The following is a 23,998-nucleotide window of genomic DNA, read 5'->3' as shown; positions in this document are numbered from 1 at the left end:
AGTAGACCATTATCACCAACCCATTCCAGTGCAGAGGCCTCTGAAACAGCATCCTTAAGATGAGAATAGCTTAAGCATTTTGCCCTTTAGATTGATCACCTAATCTCAGCTCAGGCCTGAGTGGCCAGTCTCTCAGGGACACAGGTGATGACTCTGATCCCTCAGGAAGAGACCGGTGGTCCACCTTTGGGAGAGGGATGTGTAAGGTAGACAGCACTTGGGCAGAATTTGAAATCCGTCAGCTTTAACATCTCTGCTTTGGATTCCGGCAAAGTTCCCGGATAAACACGCCCAGGGATAGTCAGATGTACCATATTCTTTAAAAATTGATTAGAATAGTGAAAAGAACAGAGCATAAAATAGCTTGCTTATTTGCAAAAGATGAAATGCAAGCAAGATCTTCTTGTCAATTTTTTCTGTTCATTCTCTTGGCTGTACTGTACACTTGAATGCAGAAACAAAAAATTTGAATGGCCAAAGTCTCTTTTCCTGAGATTGGTAAATTAACTTAAAAGTTCTATTGAAACCTGTGGAGGAGTGGTTAGCAGCTTTCACGACTTATGTCCTCCCTAAAAATCTGGGCGTTGATCTACAGGAAAAAAAGTCCTTGTTTATATTACACATCCCAGTAGGTTACATTTCCGATTCCTGAATGTGGGATATTATCAAAACAACTGAAAAACCTGGTCATGGAAACTGGACCCAGTCACTTTGTCAAGAATTTGCCTCTTTATGAATAAATGACACATGAATTCTCTAACATTTTTGTAAAGAATGGACGAGAAACTCTGTGGTGTCTCTGAATGTGGCAAGACAGGGAATTCTCATTAGACCACATCCTCGGATTCTTCTCTCGTGTTCAATAGGCCCAGGTGATAGTCCATGTGGTCAGGTGCAGCGCTGCTCCCCCAGCTCCTAGTGTTCCATCCTACTCTGGCCTGTGCCTTCTTCAGGGGGTTCTGACAACACTCGTCCACAAGGGTTGGAAGGAGACATTGTAACATGAGGATATTCATCATCTTAAAACAAGAATTAATGGAGAGGAAAGTTTCGGGGTGTGTGTGCTCCAATGCACTGCTGTTAGGGTGTGGCTGCAGTGACCACTGTGCTCCCAGCAGTCCCCACAATGGCTTTCTCAGACGTTTAATCTCCTGGCGCAACCACACTTGCTGTTGACAGAGATGGGCGCTCATTGTGGTTCAGTGTCTTCCCTCAGATTTTGTGGCTCTGACCCTCCTCTGCTCGCCCCTTTCCTAGTCCTATCTGCTGTGTTGATTGCTTTGTAGTTGTTTCCTAGGAGCCACTGTGTGTAACTGTATTTCACAGAGTATTTAGGGACCCACCCTCACTACACAAGTCACTGTACAACAGCGACTTACCCTGGTGTAGCCCGTGTTCGTCCTCTCCAGTGGAGCTGTGAAGAACCCTGCTTAGTCAGAGCTCCTCTCATTCTCATGCTGCTTACAAAGCTGGGCATCTCATCTTTGGTCTCATTAACATTATTCTTTTCATCGATTATTCTGAAGTCGGATATGACTTTGTTAATAATGTGGACACTGGCTGTCACAGGCACTTTTATGTATCTTCCCCAACAGCTCTGTGAAGTAGACCTGTGATCCCCATTTTACAGGGGGGTGGACACTGAGGCTCAGAGAGGTCGAGTAGCTTCCTTCACTTCACAAAATTTCTTGGTACGTTTTGAATCTCCACTTGGAACTCCGCCTCTCACCCCATCCTGAGTCCATTATCTGCTTGATGGCAGTCACCTTGCATAAACAGGCCCCGGGCAGGGAGTGGACTAGTTGGGCGTGGTCCTCCGGCTTATCCTGGGAAGGTTCTAGGTTTCTTGCGAGAGCTGGAGCAGTGGATACTGACCGTCACTCGCCTGGAAGGTTTGTTATGTAGAAATACTCCACTGACTTTTTGCGGGTGTCATGTCTTCTTTGTCTTCATTGCTCCCCTGGGCTTTCTCCTACAGTCCGTGCTGTGCAGTAACATACAGTACAGAGACTGGTGAACATAGTACTGTTGCCCTGCACAAAATGGCCACATCACTCATTTTTCTAATTATGAAAGAAATACATACTGTTAAAAATGTCTAATTACACAGATCTATATAAAGTGAAACCCTCCACTTTCATCCTCTTCCCTGAAAACTCACTCCCCTACTCAGAGGGAACTGTTGTTAACAGGGTGGAGTTTATTCTTCTGGACATTTCCTATGTATTTATAAATACACATAAAGTTTTTTAACATAAATTACATAACTACATCGTTTTGCAATTTGCTGTTTCCCAAACCATATATCATAGACGTCTCCCGTTATCAGTGCACATCATTCTAACTTACCATTTTAGATGTTTTAGAGGTATTCCAAAGAACAGGAATACCATAATCTGTTTACTTCTTCTTTGATAGAGTTGGGATTACATCCAGTTTCACTATTGTACATAACGCTGCAGTAAGATCCTTGTATGGAATTTATTACACTGTTATTCAACTGTTCAGTTTGCTTTGTTTCCTTTTAGTCAGAGACTATGATATATTTTTAACATTTTTATGGGAATTATTTTATAGGGAAATTAATTTTATCACTGAATAAATACATTTATGGGGAAACTGGCCTTCAAGGTCATCCATCTCAGTACTCTGGAGAAAAATCATGACACTTAGAAGGTATTATGGTTGCTCCATCACATTCTAACGAGTCATGTTAACAACTTAAAGTTGAATGTTTAAATAGCCTCTACTCTCTCTGTTCAGAAGGATGACTTTTCTTGTCTTGAAAACTTCTGACTCCAGGGGCTCTCAGTTGGACTTCAGAGAGGATAAGATATTGGTGTCGTATCTGTTTCTCTTCAGCTGTAGGCTGAATCTTCCAAAGATGATAGAATTGAACATGGTCCAATCAATATATATGATTTGGGTCAAAAATTCAAAGTAATGAACACAAGATAGGAATCTATAACTTTGGTTCTTAATAAAAAATTTCCTTTGAGGACCTGCCCAGTGGCGCAAGCGGTTAAGCGGGCACACTCTGCTGCAGTGGCCTGGGGTTTGCCGGTTCGGATCCCAGGCGCACACCGATGCACCGCTTGTTAAGCCATGCCGTGGCAGTGTTCACCATATAAAGTAGAGGAGGATGGGCACGGATGTTAACCCAGAGCCGGTCTTCCTCAGCAAAAAAAGGGGGGGATTGACATTGGATGTTAGCTCAGGACTGGTCCTTCTAACAAAAACAAACAAACAAACAAAAACAGAATTTTCTTTGATATTCTTAAGTCTCTGTGATTACTAGTAAAAACTCACCTATGGGTGAAGAGATTTGGTTCTGCTGGCAATGTCTGGCTTGAACATCCATAGTTAAGCCTGCCACATCCATAGGTAGATTAGACTTGACCTCTTGATGACCTCTGCCCTTGGTCTTTGACCTGGGAAAAATAAGAATTTTAAAAAGCCGCTGTTATTAGCACTCAATGCTAGAAATGGCCATTAAAGAGTGAGTTTCATTTGGTAAACCAAAGGGAATATAAGCAAAACAATGTCTTTAATATCTATAAAATTTCAAAAAATTCTCATTTTTTAAAATGTAACTCTGTTTTTGCCACAGTGAAAACTGTGTATATGGGAATGAAATATTACTCTGTCCATTTCTTAAGCTGTTTCCATTGACTTGGATTTATCCTCTAATCCGGATTCCAACTGTGAAAGAACGTCTTGGTCCTTCAAAGAAAAGAAGCCATTGAAGTTTGATTTTCTTTTAGCTCGGCATCCTACAGGTTTGAGGAATAAATGATCATGTAATGATACAATGATTTTGAAATCTAATTGTAAATTAGAGGGGTGTAAGGGATGATTGAAGGGTGTTTCATCCTCACGGTCAGGGGTATTGTACACATGGACGTGTAAACACGATTCAGGAAGCTGCTTCAGCCCCGTGACATCCCTGAGAACCACAGTTCAGGGAGGATCTAGGCACACAGCCATCTGCCTCGATCTCCTGGGTTACATGTAGATCCAGCTGTCTTGAATGTGGCTTTAGAGCAGCTATCTATTTCTCCCCTTCTTTCTCTCCAGCTTATCTCAAACAGTCTTGACTACCATATTTTAAAGTAAGAGCAATTATAGTTATTTAGATGAGCTTCTTGATCATTATTGCAGAGTAATAATCAGGCATACCATTAAATATCATTTAATTGACCTAATTAAATTTGTTGTACCTTATAATTGATTAGAAAACTAAGTTTAGTTTAGAGTTTCATATTCACCAAATCTGTTAATCTACTTACAACTGCCATGTGCCTCACTCCTCTTAGAAGTGTATCTTTGGCCCATCACAAGATTTTAATGAATGAAATCATCATAAATTAAGATAATGTACTGTCTTTTGGATGATAGGGAGGCATATGGGTCCATTTTGGAAATATGCCCATCTGTCTTTGCTCCCCATGGGAAATTTCTGGTCACTAGGTCTCCAGGTGGCTTGCACAAGCCCTAGGTCTATAATAGCTTGGTGCCTCTCCTTCTAATTGGGGTAGAAATAAAAGAAGTCAGAGAGACTTATTAAAGTTTTGGTTGCAAGAAGTCTTCTATGAAGACCATCCATGCATATTGTTCTGGGTAGCTCTCTGTTCCTAGGACTACTAGTTACTTAAAGCGCTTGTCAGGAACTGTAAAAGGCCTGATATTTTACCTTACCTGCAAGCTAATAACTCAGCCTACCATGGCCTTATAGATGTTGGCAAAAGACATGAGACCCATGGGTCAGAGACAAAGGACTTAATGTCACAGCAATAGCAGTGGCCAGAGTATCAGCATTTGCACCGGTTCACTAAATCCCACTTCCTACAGGGTGATACACAGTGGGCCAGGTGACATGCAGAGGTTTGCAAGAACTCAGAGCTTAAGGAACTCAAATCTTTGATAATGGGCAGGAAATCTGCTGACCTTTGCCCCAGGGAGGGGTGTTATTTCTATTATACTGGGCAGTAAGCAAGCCTGCCCTTTGCTCTCGAGGAGGTCACTATTTCTGTCTTCCAAGGCTGACAGCTTTACACACATCCTTGAAAAGAGAACCTGGTTTTACTGGCTTTCAAAGATAAGCTTGAATGAGAATCGATCATCATTCAGTTCTTCTGTTTCCTTTATTGAGATTGTGCAAATATGCTCTTTTCTCTGTAAAGTTCACTAACTTTATTCATACATAGGGGATGCTTTTGGTTTTATTTATTAAGTTGAAATTTTCTTATTAGAGCAAATGATGAAACTATTATGGCTTGGATCTGAAAGTATGCTTTTCCAGGAAAATGTGAAAGATCAGTGTTCACAGAACTTTGCCACAAGGAGCTCATAGCAACTTAAATGATTTTAATTTGACTACTGTTTTGTACAACTTTCTTCCATCTTACTTCATCCTCTCTGCTTCCAGTAACTCTCATATGGGAATGGGGCAGTCTCAGGGATTCACTGAACTCATTTACAATATTAAAATGGTTTTCTCTGTTATGTTGTTTTTATTGAGGTAATGATGACATACAACATTATATTAGTTTCAGGGGTACAACATAATGATTCATTGTTTGTATATATGTTGAAATGATCACCACAATAAGTCCCGTTAACATCCGTCCCCATACATAGTTACAAATTTTCTTCTCTTGTGATGAGGACACAGTGTATTTCAAGGTGCAGAAGAATTAATGATTATGTCATACTTTCCCATATACAGCTTGATGGATTTGGACATAAGTATACATCCTTGAGACTGTCACCACCATCAAGGCCACAAACATATCCATCACCTCCCAAAGTTTTCTCTCACCTCCTTTATTACTATTATTCTGTGGTAAGAACTCTTAATATCTACTCTATTAGCAAATGTGACATATGCAATACAGTCTTGTCAGCTGTAGGCACTATGCTTGTCCTACATCTCCAGAACTTATTTATCTTGATAACTGAAATTTTGTATCCTTTGACCGTCAGCTCCTTATTTCTCCATCCCCCCAGCCCCTGGTAACCACCATTCTAACCTCTGCTTGTATGAGTTTGACTATTTTAGATTCCACATATAAGTGAGTATTCGCCATTCTCTGTCTGCCTTATTTCACTTAGCATAATGTCTTCCAGGTCCATCCATGTTGTCAAAAATGGCAGAAATTCCTTCTTTTTTCAAGGTTGACTAATATTCCATTTCTTTATCCATTCATCCATCAGTGACATTTAGGTTACTTCCGTGTCTTGGCTATTGTGAATTAGTTGCAATGAACATTAGAGTGCAGGTATCTCGTTGAGACCTTGATTTCAATTCCTGTGGGTATATACTAGAAGTGGGACTGCTGCATCATATGTTAGTTTTCATTTTTGGAGGAAGCTCCATACTGTTTTCCATAATGGCTGTACTAATTTACATTCCCACAAGGGTTCCTTTTCTCCACATCCTCACCAACATTTACCATCTTTAGTTTTTTTGATAATCGCCATGTTAACAGGTGTGAAGTGATAGCTCATTATGGTTTTGATTTGCATTCCCTGATTAGTGATGCCGAACACCTTTTCATACACCTATTGGTCCGTTGTATGTCTTCACTGGAAAAAGTCCATTCTGGTGCATTGCCCATTTTTTAATTGATTTTTCTTTTTGTTATTGACCCAACACACAAAAAAGAGAACAAAATTTTCAGGCATTATGAGTGCTTCCCAGTTGATGCAGATGGTTTTGTAATTACAATGGTACCAAAAGATAATGTTTCATGCTTTTTCTCAGTTTGTTATAAGACCAGCAGTAGCTACGGCATGCCAGATAATCGGGATCTTCTTGGCTTGGAGGTTTACAACATAAATGAGTGGTAAGGAATTTTTTATTATTCCAAGGAAATTATTGAGATCATAATGCATGGAATCCAGGATTGATAGGTGTAGGAGGAACTTAAGGTGAGGATCGGTGATCTGGCAATACTTCTGATCTTGAGGGACAGGTATCTACTGTATAAGTGTTTGAATAAAAGTATTAGAGATCAGGAATTTGTGGTGAGTGAATATGTTTTCTGAATTATTTACTTTTGACCATAACCATTTGGATTATATGAACATCTGGGATATGGGAGTAAGTCGTTAACAGGGGGTGGTTGATAATGTCACTATTGATTTAACTTCTATGAACACCAAGTGGTCAATGGATTAAGAAAATGAGTAGTCAGAAAACACAGAAATGGTAGGATTTGGGATTTAGTAAAGGTTTGGGGACCGACTGTCCTGAGAGGGAGTGTCAGGACTTGTGCGGTTGAGAGTGACAAGGACAAGAATAGAATAGAAACACACTCAAACAGGGAGGGGTGTTAACAAGATGGGGGAGGAGAAATGATCTGGAGTAGCCTTGAGTTTTGACCTTGAGCTTTCTGTTCTTGATGCAAATCTGCCTGATGACATCCCGGGACACAGGTCGGATTTATCCCCAGTGGATAGAGGGAGGGTGGAAGTACAAAACAGCCAGGATAATTGTCCTAAAAAGGCAGGCTTCCTTTATCATTTGACCCACTTTCATGATTTATTTTGTAAGGTAAGAGGAAAAGAAGGATGATAGTCACGTCTTCACAGAGGAAGCAGTGTAACTGTGGGAACCAGTCCAAACCAAAGCCTCGTTTAAGCATCTCCATCCCTTTGAGGATGTCCAGTGACATATTCAAGAGGCCGGGTACTAGAATCCCATCCCATTCTGGCGGTGACGGGTCTCTGGGAGGACACTTTGGACCAGCCCCACCAGGTCTGCTGGCCCGAGAGACTGCAAGGACTCCAGGCCTGCAGCAGTGCAGGACAACTGGTAAGTCCTTTCAATCTTGCCAAAGCGTTGGAAAAACTTGCACCTAGTCACACAGGTGAATCCCTGCCAGGTGTACTCACAGGTGGTCTGCACTCCAGGTCCCATGCCCACTCCTGCCGGTCTTCAGATTTGGCAGAGGTGATTCCAGGAGCTGATCTGGGCATTCCACAGCTCCACTGCCAACAATTTCTGGCGACTGAGGAAGGTATCAGGAAGGAGGACAGGGCAGTGAAGAGCACAGGAGAGAGACTGGTGATAGCACGGATGGTGGACAGACTTGCTAGCAAGGCAGAGAAAGTGAGGGGCCAAGAAGGACGTCCTGACAGCAGATGAAATGGAGCAGGCACCTCAGTGAGGTCTCTTGGCAGCATCCCTAATATTTCCTTGCTTTGAGATCTTGAAATTTTAAAACATACCAATACGTTTCTTTTATTAAATTCTGCTGCGTGACATAGAAAATATAGACAGTGGTTTCTTTCTGAGGTGAGAGGTTGAGTTTCAGGTGAGGAGAGAAAGATCTTCCTTTTTCATGCTGTTCTCTCATTTTCTTTTACTATGCACATTATTTATTTTTACTTTCAAGTTAGCAGCGAGTTATCAACGTCACGAGATGATTCAGTTTTTCCCCTCACAGTCACAGTAAAACCTACTTAAAGTGGATTATTCGTTTTGTGTAATATTCCAATAGATTCCAAAATATTATTTCAAAAGCACTTCGATGTCTATATTCTCAAATTAGATATTTACTTATAAGTCTCCATTTTTATGTTCTTTGTTGCATGCTAATTCAGAGTTGCATCTAAGGAAATACCAGATTTCCCTCAGTTTTTTAGATCCATATGTGTTGGAAGTTTGATTCATGAAGATGGACATGGCAGTTGGGGGATCGTGCTATTATCAAAAGAGGCCTTTTCAGCATCAGTAATCTGACAAGAACCCACTGCTTGTTGGGATTTAATTGTCTATTTGTGGGATCAAGCTTTTGCTGTTGGCACTTCTCTTTCTCTTTGGAGGGAAAGTACGGCCTTCCCATTCTTTCCATTACCAAACCACTTTCTTGGGTGGCTGTGCCATGTCAGGAAGAGCCTGGGATGCTGGGAACCAGGATTCATCCTCAGCTTCTGCCTGTCCTGAGAAGGCTTCCCTGGTAGAGTCCAGCCTGTGTGTCTGGGTGACACTTGCAGCCATCAGAAAGGAGGGAATAGTTCACAAGTGCCAAGGGATTTATCTAGCCCTTGTCTTACAGGGTGTTCCCAAGGGTAGAGTTTCAAAATGCCACTTGGTAACTCTTTGAAAGCTGCTAGTCACGGGGTGGGTTCTCGGTGTGAGCTCAGAGCAGTGTCTATTCACCACCAGATGGGAAGCATTTCAGTATTTTAATTGGTAAGGCTGTGTTCATGCACATCCATGGATCATCAGTTCCATGGCATTCTCTGCTGGACCCCCCCACACCCCTGTCATACCTGATCTTTCAAAGCTCCAAACAGGGTTCACACCCCAGCAGGTGGTTGTAATGTAACCACAGCACAAGACTGGGGAAAAAAACACAGACACCCAGGCTTGACACACTTTAAGGGCTCGGGCCCAATTGCCCCATTTTGACGAGTTTGGAACACCAACACTGAGTGTGTAAACTGGAGGATTGTCCAAGACCATGGACCTCAGAAGGACACGGGCTCAGAAGTCACCTTGGACAGCAAGGGACAATGTGGGGTCACTGACTGGCCAGGATTATGGTCCCTTATCCTGGCAAAGCAGAGCTCACTCGGGATCCCTCAGGCCAAGCCAGGGAGGAGGCTGGGGGCCTTCTAGGGAAATTCTGTCCTAAAGGGAATGGCATAAGGAAGGCAGGGGTGCTGAGAATGCTAGTTCACAGGGAGCAGTAATGTTTATGTAACAAGGCCCAGCAGTAGCCTTAAAAGCTGCATCAGAAATCATTCTTCCTGGATACAAATCAAACAGGAAAAGGAATTCAGAGTCCTGGACAGGGATCCCAACAGGATTCAAATCTAGGTCAGGGGTGAACCGGGAGCCCCTAGAGGGGTCTCAGGAGGGAAAGTCCTGCCTGTCTTTAGTCCATCTGCAAATGAACTTCCTCGGGTCTTGTCCTCTCCACGTGCACGTTTTGATCTTTTTCCATTGTTTTCCCCACTTAGAGCTGATGTAATCCCAGAGATTGAACTAGAAAACAACAAGTTCCTAAAATTTGGTCAAAAGAAACCTCAAGAAGAGAAGCAGAAAACATTCCCTCTTCCTCCAGAATTAGGAAGGCAGCCCCTGCCTGTGGCACGATATGGTCCTGGCTACTGCTGTTTTAAAGTCACTCACATTTCAGTGGTTGTTTCTCTGCCTGTGAAAGTACCTTCAACCTTTAAATCTCAGGAGAAGGGGTGGTGGGCCGTGTCTGCTCCTGGAGGAGCTGAATACTGAAATGAACTGGTCCTCGGTGTTAGGGGGACTTGGGAGTGTCCCCACTAGCCAGGGAAGGGGCTGGCCCTTCTCCCTTCTCCCACATACAATAAGCTGATGACCCGGAAGAGTTCTTGATTCAAGGAGAAATGTGAGACTCTGTGTCTCCCTTACATGCCTACAGAAAGTGACAGAACCACACCACAAGTTCCAGGCTGTAAAGGGAACAGGACTTTAATATAATATTCAAACATGGCATTTATTATTTACAACAAATAACTACTGTTCCTCCCCAATGGGTGCATAGGTGCTGGGGGATGTCAGGGAGCTGAGATGGGGTCGTCCCCTCTCTCTTGGGCTTCAGGGGACCCCAGGAATCAGCTTACAATGCTCCCCTCCCTGTCAGGTGAGAGGAGCTGGCCCGGTGCATCGCAAGCATCCCAGCTGTGTCCCCGCTGCTGAGGATGGGGCTGTGATAGGCCACTGGTACGTGGCTCGGTATTGGGGCCTGGGCGCTGAGTAGAAGTGTCGGGTTATCTTGGGGGACCTCCCTCAGAATCATGGCCACCCACCCTGTCCTCACTGCACTGGGTGCTGCAGACCCTGTGCTCAGTGCTGTTAGCCACCAGTACCCCATTTGTCCCTGCCACGGGAGCAATCGTTTACTATCACGTAGTTCACAGAGGAGGAAATGGAGTCTCAGGAAGCTGAAGAGAGTCACCCCAGTCACAGGACTGCTCAGTAGTGGAGCTGGGATCCCAGTGCCAGCTATCGGACTCCCCAAGAACACGCTTAGCCCAAAGCCTTACTGAACCCCTAGGAGTCAGTCACCCCGGCCCAGACACTCACTCACCCCTGAACTTGATGATGGCCGGTTCTTCTTGGCCTTGAATATTCTGCTGGCCAACTAGGCCTGGGGCTCTAGCAGGCAGGACAGGCTGTAGCTACAGTACAGAGAGGCACCTGTGAGCCTACCAGGAGCCACACCTCAGGTGCCCCCCCACTGCCTGCCCAGCAGCTGGAGTCTGGGTGTCCCAGAGTTTGCCAAGCAATAAGGACTGGGGTTGAGCAGAGGGCCACGGAGACAGGCTCTCTGGACTGGCCAACATGGAGAGTCCACCCCTGCCCTCACTCAACTCCTGCACAGCCTCAACTATCATTCTCGTTGAGCAGCTCCATGTCCTGGAATCAGGACCCAAATCGCTCCTCCGGCTCTGGTTGTAATTCTTTGCAACCACTGGGAGCAGCAGCATCTCCCTCATGACTCGGTATTCCTGGGACCAGAGGGAAGGAGAGGATGCAGACAGGGCCTGGGTGGGGGATGCTGCAGGGGCCTTGTGGGGGGTGAGGTGTGGGGCAGGGGACCAGTCCTGGCAACGCACCTTCCCACCAGTTCCATCCAGGGTCTACCTGTTCTCAGAATGGGAATAATCAGCCCCTCCTCCAGGATGTTTTCCTTGATGCCATCCTCCCCTCAACCCAGCCGTCAATTGGATGGGTCTCTCTCTTCTCTGTTATCGAACTCTTCCACTCAATGTAAGATACAAGGGGTGGAACCAGGGACTGTTCTGCCCAGAGGGTCTCTGATTTCCACCTCCTTCACCTCCCCTGCAGGGAGTGCCGCAGCTGCTCACCTCAGTCCCTTTCTTAAGGTTGATCTCATTCCCCTGGAAGGTAGACAACCAGAGTCCATCAGACAGAATGCCATAGCCTGACTAGCCCCTTATGTCCACCCCTTCTCATGTTGCACGACTGCCAGGTCCCCAGAGGGGGCGGAGCATGCAGAGAAAACAGGACTTGGACCTAGGCCGGGCTCTGGGCTCCAGAGTAGGAGGACATGGGGGGGAGGCTGAGGGACCTGGCAGCACAACCCTCTCTGATGACAGATTTGGAGGCTGAGGCTTCAGGCAGAGGGGACTGCTCAGCAAATTATGTGCTGCCTGACTTGGGGGGGCCGACTCCTCTCTCCCTCCATGGGCAGCATGGGAGTTAGAGGCTGAGTCCAGCTCAGATAAAACCTCACGCGGCTGTGCCATCAGGCAGCTCTGAGCTTCCCCAGCCTGGGGAACCGGATTGGGTGTCTCAGGTGGAGCCTCTGTTCACTCATCCCTAAGATAGGCCTGCTGCCCCAGCTCCCAGGGGCCACTGCGAGGCTCCCAGGAGAGATGTGTCAAGTGCTGAGAGCTCGGAGCACATTTCGGGGGCTCCCGCATCCCAAGGTTCAGGATCGTGGTCCTTCCTGCCTGGTCTCAGGTTCACCCACCTCGAGATAATCACCCATCGCCAGACAGAGCATAAGCAGGTCACCGAGGAAAGTGCCAAGATAGGGGACGACACCCTGTCACATGGGGGTGCAGTTGGGATGAGCCCTTGCTCTCAAGTCGACCCCCTGCAGACCCTCCCCTGAAAAGTCCACAGCCACAGCCTCCTGGCCCACCCCAGGGTTCCCACGGGGAGCAGCCTAGGACCCTTAGCAGCCTCCCCTCAATTCCTCCTTGCTTCACACCCCAAGAACACCACACTCCTCCTCCTCCTCTCCCAGGGCAGGCTTCTAGCAAATCACAGGGTATGCGGTCCCTGTCCCTCCCCACAACAAACCCATCCTGCACCAGCTCTTCCAGGCCATCCCGGTCACTTCTACTGGGGGATTCGGACACTGTGGCACCAAGAGAAATGGCCCTCCTCTCTTGATTTGAGACCTCCAGCTGGGATGCGCAGAGCCCCTCCCCCACAGGCACACTCACCTGCTGCTTCTGCTGCTGCTGCTGCTTCTCCTGCACTCTCTGGGGGTTGCTCTCCGGGGGGCAAACGTGGAGGACCCCTCCTATCAGGGTCGAGGACAGTGTCAGTGAGGCCATAGTCCCCTCACCGCATTTCTCTCCAGCACCACTCGCCTCCGACACTGGACATCTGACTAGAGTCAACTGGTACCAATTCCACTCCACCCTCCAAGGTCTTGTGATTCCAGAACAAGCCCAGCTCCAACTCTCTGAGTGTAAGCTTGGGCTTGCGTCCTGGACTCCCCAAGCCTGTTTCCTCATCTGGAAAGTGTGAGAACTCCAGCTACCTCACAGGTTCTCCTGAGGACTCACTGTCGCATGACTGTCATCACTGTTCTTGCCCTCACCTCTCCAGGTGGAGCAGGCAGAAAGATCCCACATTCTTTTCCTCCCTCTTACCTCATCACCCCCATGTGAGGCCTGCACCACACGATCACCATCCTTCCATTTCCCTGATGGGGAGACAGAGGCCCAAACAGGGGCAGTGAGTTGTTGCTCAGGGGCCACAGAGGAGAGGCCACTTGGCCCTCCCAGCCAGAGACCCTGTTCCAACATCCTCACCTAACCCCCAGCCCCACCACTGACAACACTCCTGTCCCCTGAGCTCTCGAAGCTTGGTCTTGGGCCGAGCCATGGATGGAGAGGATGTGGTGTCTTGGGAGTCTGGTTGAATGGCTCCTGCCTGCCCCAGTCCCGTGGAGTGTCTGGCCCCCAGGCTGGGACAGAGGCAATAACAAACCCTTCTCCTCCCCAAGGAACCCCTCAGGATATTCCCCTGCACTGAACTCTTTCTTTATCCACTCAGAAACTGGACCCCCAAGGTGCCACCTCCGATCTACACGGAAGGGGGTGACAGGACGTTTTGCTTCCCCGTTTACATGAAGCTCCTAACGTCCTTTCAGCAGGATCCACTAAGAATCTATCAGTTGCCTAGGCGCTACTCATAAGCCACCTGGGGTATATGTCATTGCCAACCAGGCATTCAGGTGAGACTCCTGTGGTTGACTCAAGTGACTGTTCTAGGGGTCCAGGGGGGGTCCCAGAACGCACACACATCTGTCTCTGGTCCAGCTGTTCAGATCCAAAGATGAGCATCTTGTTTGTCCACCTGGGCCATGGGAATCCCCTGCTGTGCCCCTCCCTGGAGCAGGCAGTGTGCCCTCCCCTTGGAGACATGGTGAAGATAGAAGGAGCAGCAGGGGCCTGGCTTCCTGAGGACAGGTTTACGCTGAGGGATAAACCCACCCAACCACCCAACAGCCTGGAAGAAGCTACATCCAGCAGGATGGACGTGCATGGAAGCCAGAGATCTGCTGATGGCGCCAGCTCAGCAACTTGCCCTGGAACAGCACAGCCAACACCACTGTGTCCCATGACCAGGGCCTCCTGCCCACAAACGGCACCCCACCTGCCCATGAGCCAAACAGATCCCTAAGCTTGTTAACCTGGACAAGATAGATGGGAAAGTTGCAGAGAAAGTTCAAGTGAGAAACTATCAAAACCACAGCTTGCCCAGTCACCCTCCCCCTGTGGCCCCTCCTCTCTTTGCAGACCCCCAGCCTCCACTCCACCTTGGTCATAAGTTCTCTGCTCAAGGACTCGTCTTGGCTATAGCGCTCCTTAAGTTTTTCAGAGCTCTCCCTGAGGAGAGGGGAAAGAGGGAAGGATAAATTTAGGGATAATGTGAGGGGTCTGAGTGCAAATCCTTTTCTTTGAAAATCTGAGAGATTCAAACTGCCGGGAGGAGTGCTCTCACTGGGCTCCTCTAAGGGCTTAGGTCTCGTGGGACTGGGAGGGGGCTCTCCTGTTGGTCACTGGGGTCTCCATTCGCCTGCTATACAAAGCAGCTCTCTTTTGACCACTTTCAGTTTCAACTGGGCATAGAGTTCTGTTGCTATAAACACTTGAAAATCTCCAATGTGGCTCAACCCAGTACCTGGCATTTAGAGAAACTGAGTCCTGAAGCAGAATTGGTGCACTAAGGACACCAGGAGACTTAGAGACCCACCGCCGAGGCCCAGGCCATGTTCCAAGCATTTGCTGCCACCCAGGAGTTCCCAGCTGACTGAGGGGCCAATGGCAGACATACGGGAGATCCCCCATCCACCCTGGTCCTCCTATGGAGAGAGGCCTACCCACCAGGAAACTTCCCCTGTGTGTTCTTCAGGTGGCATATGGAGGTTTTCTGCAGAGCAGAGGTGACAGTGCGGGGCGAGGAGAAGTTCTTCAGGATCTTGCACTCCTGGGGAAGGGAAGAGAATGAGCTGTGAGGTGGGACGCTGGAGCCCTGTTTGCTCTAGCTTCAGTCCCCTTCTATTTAAATCTCCTCTCCTGGATGAGACAGATGCTCAGGGAGCCCCAGAAGGGCACATTTAGGACCCAAAGAGTAACACTCACAGGGAGGAGGATTTTAGCTCAACCCAGGGAGGGAGCCAGGTAGGAAGCGAGCATCCCCGCACTGGGACCTGGAGTCAAGGTCAGCATTCACCTGGCAGGAAGGGCCTAGGGACTGTGCAGGGGCTTAGACCACACACTGCAATCCTGGGAGCTGATAAAGGTGGAGAGGCAGTTCCCAAGGCTCCAGAGAAGGGCTCCACTGGGCCTCCCACAGCACACCTGGGCCACCTGGATCCAGCGCTCCACCACCCTCGCCCTGTCCTGGGCCGTCATGCTCGGGTCCCCGAGGCAGGTGGTGATGACGAGGCTAGCCACCCTTCTGAAATGGTCGATGGTGGCCCGGACAGTGTGTCCCAGGTGCTCATGGCCGGGCTTGTTCCTCTTGCCCCAGGTGGAGCCCAGGCACTCAGAGGGCACCACCTTCCGGAAGAGCTCCTGGGGAACAGGGAGAGCGTCACCCAGCATTGCCACACCCCAGCTCTGTGTCCACAGCCCCCAAAGTCCCACAAGGGGTCACAGTTTAGAGCTGGAGCTCAGGAAGCTCAGGATGTGGCCTGAGCCTTGTGAGAGTCCCTGGCTTTTCTTCTCTGTCCACCGAGAGTACCCAGCAGAGGATGACCCAGGACCCAATACTGACAAGGAAGGGAGAGGGACATTTGCATCCAGCCCGTCCTGGCTAACTCCAAGCTCCAGATGGTGGCTCAACTCGGCTCATCCCAAGGGGGCATCTTCCAACACCCTGATCCCCCCTCTGGTCCCACTCCACATTCTGATGCACATTCTCCCCTGGCAGCTGCAACCACGGGCTTTGTCTGTCTCCCTTGTAGTGGAGTACACATCAGGTGTCTACTAAGTCCTGAGGCTGTTGAGCCTCCTCAGCAGATGGTTGGGCCACCAGGCACCTGGCTGCACACAGTGAGTTCCCCTCCACCAGTGATGTGCCAGGCCCCACCCAGCTTTCCATCTCTTCTACCTCATGGAGCCGGCACAGCCACTCTGTGCAGCAGGTCCTGTTAGTGTCCACCTCTACAATCTGCAGGTGGAAAGCAAAGGCTTAGGGGTTCAGAAAGTTGCCCAGGTTGTATGGTTGGTAAGGGGTGGAGCCTGGATTTGGGCCCAGATCATAGGAGACTGGATGAGGTCTGGGGCAACGATGGCAGAGGGAAGGGCTACCCCACCCCGCGCTGAGAGCCCAGCTGCTCACCACATCCATCACGGTCAACTGCTCCACCACCAGCTTAGGAGGGAAGGCCGTGAGGTTGGGCTTCTTCTCACGCTTCTTAGCCACAGGTGGAGATGGACTTCCCACTAGAAATGATGGCCCAGGTGACTACAGCTCAGCAGCTCCCACTCCTGCTGCAGCCGATGTCGGCCCTTGCTCCAGCTCCAACACTGCTAATGGAGGGGACACTGGCTCCAGTGCTAGAGGGGGTGTTGTCAACGGAGCTGTAGCCAGCTCTACCTCCACCACTGCCCACTGCTCTGCTTCTGCCGCTGGCTGGAGCTCTACAGCTGGCGCTACAGCAGGATAAAGAGAAAGATTCACTCACATAGCTGACTTTCCATGTGTCCTTCTAAACACAGGAAAGATCCCACTTCCTTTCCAGGAATAGCCAGCCTGCAGTCCGCCTTACCCTCTGGCTCTGCCTCAGTGGCCTCCTAAACTCACAACAGACAAGGGAAAGAGGGTCACGGGAGCTCAGCTTTGAACCAGACAAGGTTACCTGCATGTACATCCCCTTTAGCTTGAAAAAGTGACAGCCCCTGACTGGTCCCACCCTAGTTCTGGTCCAACCCCATCATCTCAAGGTCCTGAGTGTCGAGGCCCTCTGCTCCTGCTCTCATCTCAGAGAAGCACTGGATGGTGTGGGTGGCCTCATGTACTTGCTCCTTGTCTAGTGAGTTGGTGGAGTTGAAACCATTGGGCAGCTACTCGACGACCTCCTGAGTGGAGTTGTGCAAAGACTGCCTGGGAGCTGGGCCAGAGGGAATCAGGGGTTGTCTGCACACTGCCACTGAGGCCAACCCCCAAGAGAAAGTCTGCTCCTCAGTTCAGGCACAGAGGGCATCCTGGCAAAGAACTTTGGTCAGGGAGGGAAGGAAATGAAGCCTCTAGGGCTCAACAACATACAAGTAGAGGAGCTCACCTTCTCATGCTGCCAGCCATGATCTGGGGTATGAACGTAACAGACCCACCAGGTTTCCGACACCTAACAACCAGCTCCTGCCCAGGAATGGCCTGACCCAGATACCCTGCCTTCCCCACTCCACACAGACACACACAAACACACAATGATGGGCCTGGAGTGTGGGGTTGATCAGGTGGGATCACCGTTGTGTCCTGGCCTGCACTAGCCTTTCCTGGGCTCCCCCATGTTACCCTTCACTGCCTCCTGTCAGACACCCAGAGGCGTCAGGGATGAGGGCTGAGCCAACATCGGCAACAATCAAAAAGATTCTCTTTCTGGGCATTTTTGAGCCCAGATCCTCCAAAAGTTGGGATACAACAACAAAACATTTTTGCTTCTTGACTGTCTCCATTCAAGTGAGCTGGATGAGTCTGGTTACCAAAGTTCTAAGATCTGTTGAGGCCTAGGACCAAGGAGATGGGGTCATTTTTCAAGATTCCTTTACTGGGACCCTTACCTCAATCAGATTTCTCCAGAGCTGCCCCTTGAGCCCGGGCTGATCACCCTCCTCTCTCATGTCACTTCCTGAACTGTGCACAAGGAGCCTACACAGACCTAGCAACAGCTCCCTGGAAACCTAACTCAGGTCCTTGCTTTGAGGAGAGAGAGATGAATGCAGACCTCCTTTTTCTTACCAGTTCTGCATCCTGGGAAAGTCCCTGTGCCTCTCAGGTCCTCCCTAGTTTCCAAACCTGCACCATGGGGATCAGGCTAGAATCTACTTCCTAGGGACCTCACCCGGAGTATATGAGATAATATCTATTACCCATGTGGGCTGGCGTCACATGTACCTAAGGCACAAAATTAGAGATGGAAGAATAACAAGAAGGGGTGACATGTAGCACAGAACACCTCTCAAAACAGGCCTGGGTTCTAGCAATGTGATATTGGAACAGTCACTTCCAACTTCGCCTCATTTTCAGGTCAGCATCATGAGGGGGTTGAAACTAATGGAAATTTAGATACTGCCACCCTGTGGCATTAAACCATTCAACTGTTTCCTGTTTTATGGAGAATGAGACCCAAGTGCCTCATCTTGGCCTATGAGGTGGGCAGCCTTCACAATGGTACCCAGTAAGCCCCACCCATGGCATAGCCATCCCCGTGGAACCACTAAGTGGTTAGTAACTGGCTTATGAACATAATAAGAGCCAAAGTGATGGGATGTCTTGTCTAAATCTTAACTACACAAGTCTCTCACTTCGTCTTACTCCCTCTCTCATGTTCTATCTCTCTTTCTCACTCTGTCGAATCCCTGTAACTGAGGAATCAAATACCAGTGTTTTGGGGCTGCCCAATGTGGAGGCCTATAGAGGAGAGAAGCACGGGAGTGCCCAGGCCAACAGACAGAAAGGAACTCAGGCTCTCAGTCCAAACTGAACCCTGAAGTCTGAGAGTGACCTTGGGGGCTAGTTCTCCCCCAGTTGAGCCTCAGTTGAGGCCACAGCCCCAACCTGTTCAACTCAGTGAGGCAGAGGCACCCAGCTAAAATGTGCCTGATTGTTGATCCACACAAATTGTGAGATAGTCAACATTTGTAGTTTTGAAATGCAAGGTTAGGGGCAATGAAGTCAGAGAGGGAAAGGTAACTGACACAGCCTACCAGGCCCTGGCCCTGCCTTCCACCCCAGCTCCTGTTCTCTCCTCCCAGCCTCCCTCCAGCTGCACTGACCACATTTCTGACCTCCTCTGGCCAAATTCACTTCTGCCTGTGAGCCTCTTGTCATTCTGGTCCCAGCAAATGTCACCCTATTGAGGCCTTTCAGACCCTCCTACCCAGTGACACCCAACCCTCCCTCACAGCCCCCTGCTGTGTTTCTCTACAGCACTTGCTGAGAGGAACTTACCCACAGCTCTCAGAAACAGTGAAAAAGATGGAGAACTCAAAGGTTTTGCGGGTACCAATGCCTGTGTTTCTCATCCCCTAAGCCATCAGATGTCTCCTTTGGATCCCACTGCTGCCACCAAACTGGTACAAAACAAAATAAAACTGAGTAAATTTTAAACATCTTATTGGCTTTATTCAACATTTCATGAATCAGGCAGCATCCACTCTAGCAGAGAGAAAGGAGCTCCAAGGAGCTGTACAAAATGAAAAACTTTTATAGGCAGAAGGGAGCAGGAACAAGGAAGTTACACTACACAAAAAAGAGGGTTGGTTACTGCAAGGTTACCTTCCTTTAGGGGATGGCAGGGCTCTATCAGGAATTTGACCTACCTGCTGCTTATCAGGCGATTCCCAATTGACTGGTTTATGATTCTATTCCTGGGAGGGCAAAAAGTCTAATTAAATCTCGGCTTGTTGACGTGAGACTTAGGCTAAGTGGCTCCATTAGGGCCTGGTGTCTTGTTTTATTATTTTATTTATTTTTTTTTTGTGTGAGGGAGATCAGCCCTGAGCTAACATCCGTGCTGATCATCCTCTTTTTTTTTGCTGAGGAAGACCAGCTCTGAGCTAACATCTATTGCCAATCCTCCTCCTTTTTTCCTTCCCCAAAGCCCCAGTAGATAGTTGTATGTCATAGTTGCACATCCTTCTAGTTTCTGTATGTGGGGTGTAGTCTCAGCATGGCTGGAGAAGCGGTGCATCGGTCACGCCCGGGATCCGAACCCAGGCCGCCAGTAGTGGAGCACGCGCACTTAACCGCTAAGCCACTGGGCCTGCCCTGGTGTCTTGTTTTAAACACATTACTTCTGCTGGTCCCTGATTCCCCCAGTTACAACCCAGCTGTCCCTTCATTGACCATTGTTGGTCACACACCCACTGCACCCGCCTCCAGTCCTTCCCCTTCAACACCGTAATCTCACACGCAGCTCCTCCCGACACTATCATGACGTCTCCCACCACACGTCCCCTATACTTTCCACACTGCCATCAAGATGCTTCACAAACACCACAACCATTTATGTCCAATGGACTTAGAGGTCTAACCGTGCACTGGGAATCAGGAGTCCCAGGGTCTGTCACTTGGCCTCCAATCACCTACTGTACCCCAGCTGAAGGGCTTACCCTGCGGAGAGACTCAGTTGTAGCCAACTCCATCGAACAACATCTTTGCCCCGGGATTCCTTCAAAATGCTCCACCCACTTTCTGCCCCAACTGCTCCTTGAGGGGTCATTTTGGGGTAGCCTTTGAGGCCACCTTGGTGATTTTGTGCCCAGGCCCAGACAGCTCTTGGCCCACAAACACTTTAACCATACCCCCTGCAATCATATAGCACAGGTAGCCAGTGAATGGGAGCAAATTATTTTACCTCAAGACACCTAAGGAATATTTGACACCAGGAGCATCCACCTTTGGGCTTCACTGTGGGCTGATATCACAAGGCTCTCAGCCAGTGAGCGTCTCTCTCCCCAGCCCTCTGAGCAGCTTGCTCCAGGCTACATTGTGCAACGCACTATTGTCTCTCTCTCAGCCTGTTTCCCTCAGGTCGCAGGTCCCCTGAGTTTCCTGCCCTGACAGGCCACCAACAACCCATAGAGACACTGTCAGTCCTATAGGACTGGGTGTTCAGTTCTACTGGGACTGACTGACTGGACTGGGCACAGGTGCGGTGGCCCTACCCACACAAAATCAGGAAACTGAGGCAACTAAGTATCAACAACCTTAACAGAACATGGACAACAACTCCCTAAAAACATATCCTAACCCCTGAACAACACTCTCATGAGTCTCTTGCCCAAATGGTTTTAGAAAATGGCCTGGCCCTAGACGGTCTATACCGGTCAAGGAAGGAGGGGTTGGTGCCTTTCCTAGAACCACTTGCTGAGTGTACATCAACAGAGAAGTTCAAACCTACCTCCACCAAATGGCCCAAGAGGTTAAAATATTGCATAATATTACCCAAATCTTTGAATAGATACCAAAGGCCCCTGAGATCACTGACCTATTTTCATGGCTGGTCTCTCCAAGTTGGGGACAATGGAAATGGACTGGATTTTAGACTGTTGCTTGTATAATCATAGGATTTGTTACTATAGCCCTCGTCGGATGTTTATTCTCTTGGCTACAAACTGCCCTACCCCTAATAGCTCCATTAATTACACTTATTAAATATACCAGCCAACTTAAAATTAACCAATACCCTGATTAACTTAAAAAATTCAAAATTTTTATGTGGAAAATCTGCTTAACATAGAATACACCGTTTTAAGCATTTCAAAGTACACATTTCTGTGGCTTTTAGCACAATGATTATGTCGTGTGGCTATCACCACTATCTAATTCCAGAACATTTTCAACACCCCCAAACAAACCCATACTCATTCACAATCTATTTTCTGCTAACCCAAACCCATGGAAACAACTCATCTGTTTTCTCCCCCTACGGATTTGCCTATTCTGGACATTTCATTCAAATGGCATCCTGTTATTTATTGCCTTTGTGGATGGCTTCAGTGAGCACACATGTTTCAAGGTTCACCCATGGCCGAGCATGTAGCAGTACTTAATTCTTTTTTATGGCTTATAATATCCTATATTATTAATAGGACATATTTGGTTTATGCAGTGATAACTGGATAGAAATTTGGGTTTGTTTCACTTTTGGGCCATTGTGAACACTGTTGCTTTGAATGTCTATGGGCAAGTTTGCTCTTTTGGACATATCTACCATGGGCCTCTCCAGGTCAATGGTAATTCTAGGTTTAAGATTTTAGAAAATGCCAAGCTGTTTTCTGCAGTGGCTGCATCATTTTACTTTCCCACCAGTAATGTATGTGGGTTTCCCTTTCTCCACATCTTTACTAACACTTGTTCTTTTCCATTATGTTGAATATAGCCTTCATTTTGAGCATGAAATAGTATTACATTGTGCTTTGAATTTGCATTTTCCTAATAATTAATGATACTGAGCAACTATCTTGTGCTTATTGGCCATCTATATATTTCCTGGAGACATGTCTATTCCAGTTGCTTACCCCGTTTCATTGACTTGTCTTTTATAATTGAGTTCTAAGAGATCTTTATATATACTCAATATAAGAGCCTTCTCACTTATATAAGTTGCAAATAGTAGGAGACTTCAAAGACCACTTTTAACAATGGATAGAACATCCATGCAGAAAATCAGGAAATAGCAGACATGAAAACATTAAATACTAAATGGACCTATCAGACACACACAGAACATTTTACTGGACAGCAACAAAATGCACACTTTTCTCAAGGGCGCACAGACTATTTTCCAGAACAGATCACGTGTTAGGTCACAAAACAAGTCTTAACAAGATTAAGAAGACTGAAATAATACCAAGTAACTTTTCTAAACACAATGGCATGAAACCAGAAGTCAATAACAGAAGCAAAACTGGAACATTCATAATACGTGGAAGTTCAACAAAAACTTTTAAACTTAAAAGTAGATCGGGGGCCGACAAGTGCTGTAGCGGTTAAGTGCTTGTCTTCCACTGCTGGCGGCCTGGGTTCAGATCCTGAGCACGCACCAACCCATGCTTGTCAGGCTATGTTGTAGTGGCATCCCACATAAAGTGGAGGAAGATGGGCAAGGATGATAGCTCAGGGCCAGACTTCCTCAGCAAAAAAAATAAAATAAAATAAAAGAGGATTGGCAGATGTTAACACAGGGCCAATCTTCATCACACACACACAAAAAGAAACAATAAACACACCAAAACTTATAGGCTGCAGCAAAAGTAGTACTAAGAGGAAAGTTTATAGTAATAAACTTCTAAATTACAAGAGAAGAAAGATGTCAAAGAAACAAGCTGGCTTACAACACACAACATTAAAAAAAGAAAAAATGAAACCCAAAGTTAGCAGAAGGATGGAAGTCACCAAGAGGAGAGTGGAAAAAAAATGAAAATATGGAAAATTAATAAAAGTAAAAGTTGAGTTTTGGAAAAAATAAAATTGAGAAAACCTTAGATAAAATATCTGGGAAAACAAAGATAGATGACTCAAACTTAATCAGAAATGAAAGAGGAGACATGGCAACGGATGCTTCAGAAAGAAAGAGATCAGAAGAGACTATTCTCTTAAATTCACTCATAAATTATTCACTCATAAATTGCATAACCTAGACAAAATAGATAAATTCCTAGAAACAACCTACGAAAGCTGAATCATGAAGAAATAGAAATCTTGAATAGACCAGTAACAAATAAGCAGACTGAATCAGTAATCAAACACCTCCCAACGAGAAGGGACGTCTCCACTCTGCCCGACCTTAGCCAGCCTGCCCCAGTGCCAGGCTGACTCCTGTGGACCTAGCTGGCTCCCTGCAGGCTTCTGCAAATCCAGGCCCCTGGCTCACCCTGGAGCATGCCAGCTCTGGTGGCCTCAAGCAGCATCCTTGACACCAGGCTCCCACCATGCTCCTGGGAACCCAGGGCCCCATCTCAGCCTAGGGGCTGCCATCTTCAACAGCCCAAGGTGGCTCTT

At 47.4% G+C, this 23,998-nt stretch overlaps 1 protein-coding gene across 7 annotated transcripts in view; it reads right to left on the bottom strand.

The window, feature by feature from the left end:
* LOC131420831 (ral guanine nucleotide dissociation stimulator-like) overlaps positions 1–23,998 on the bottom strand; it is a 159,617-nt gene that overhangs the window by 1,648 nt on the left and 133,971 nt on the right. For 2 of the 7 annotated variants that reach the window (XR_009223693.1, XR_009223691.1), the window contains exons 1-6: positions 16,956–17,304; positions 16,610–16,713; positions 16,379–16,438; positions 15,625–15,840; positions 15,148–15,250; positions 3,310–3,431 (exon numbers count right to left, since the gene is read on the bottom strand). Coding sequence is in view for 3 of the 7 variants with exons in the window: in XM_058567095.1 (XP_058423078.1) it covers positions 13,297–13,460; positions 15,148–15,250; positions 15,625–15,840; positions 16,379–16,438; positions 16,610–16,713; positions 16,956–16,971 (663 nt within the window). In the remaining 4 variants the exon portion in view is untranslated. Of the gene's footprint in view, positions 1–3,309; positions 3,432–13,058; positions 13,461–14,579; positions 14,650–15,147; positions 15,251–15,624; positions 15,841–16,378; positions 16,439–16,609; positions 16,714–16,955; positions 17,305–23,998 lie in introns of those variants that run through there. The other 5 variants (XR_009223695.1, XM_058567131.1, XM_058567111.1 and 2 more) reach the window with 4 other exon arrangements.

Source organism: Diceros bicornis, chromosome 2, assembly GCF_020826845.1.
Source record: "Diceros bicornis minor isolate mBicDic1 chromosome 2, mDicBic1.mat.cur, whole genome shotgun sequence".
NCBI classification, from domain to species: Eukaryota; Metazoa; Chordata; class Mammalia; order Perissodactyla; family Rhinocerotidae; genus Diceros; species Diceros bicornis.
This window is presented reverse-complemented; position numbering and strand designations above follow the sequence as displayed.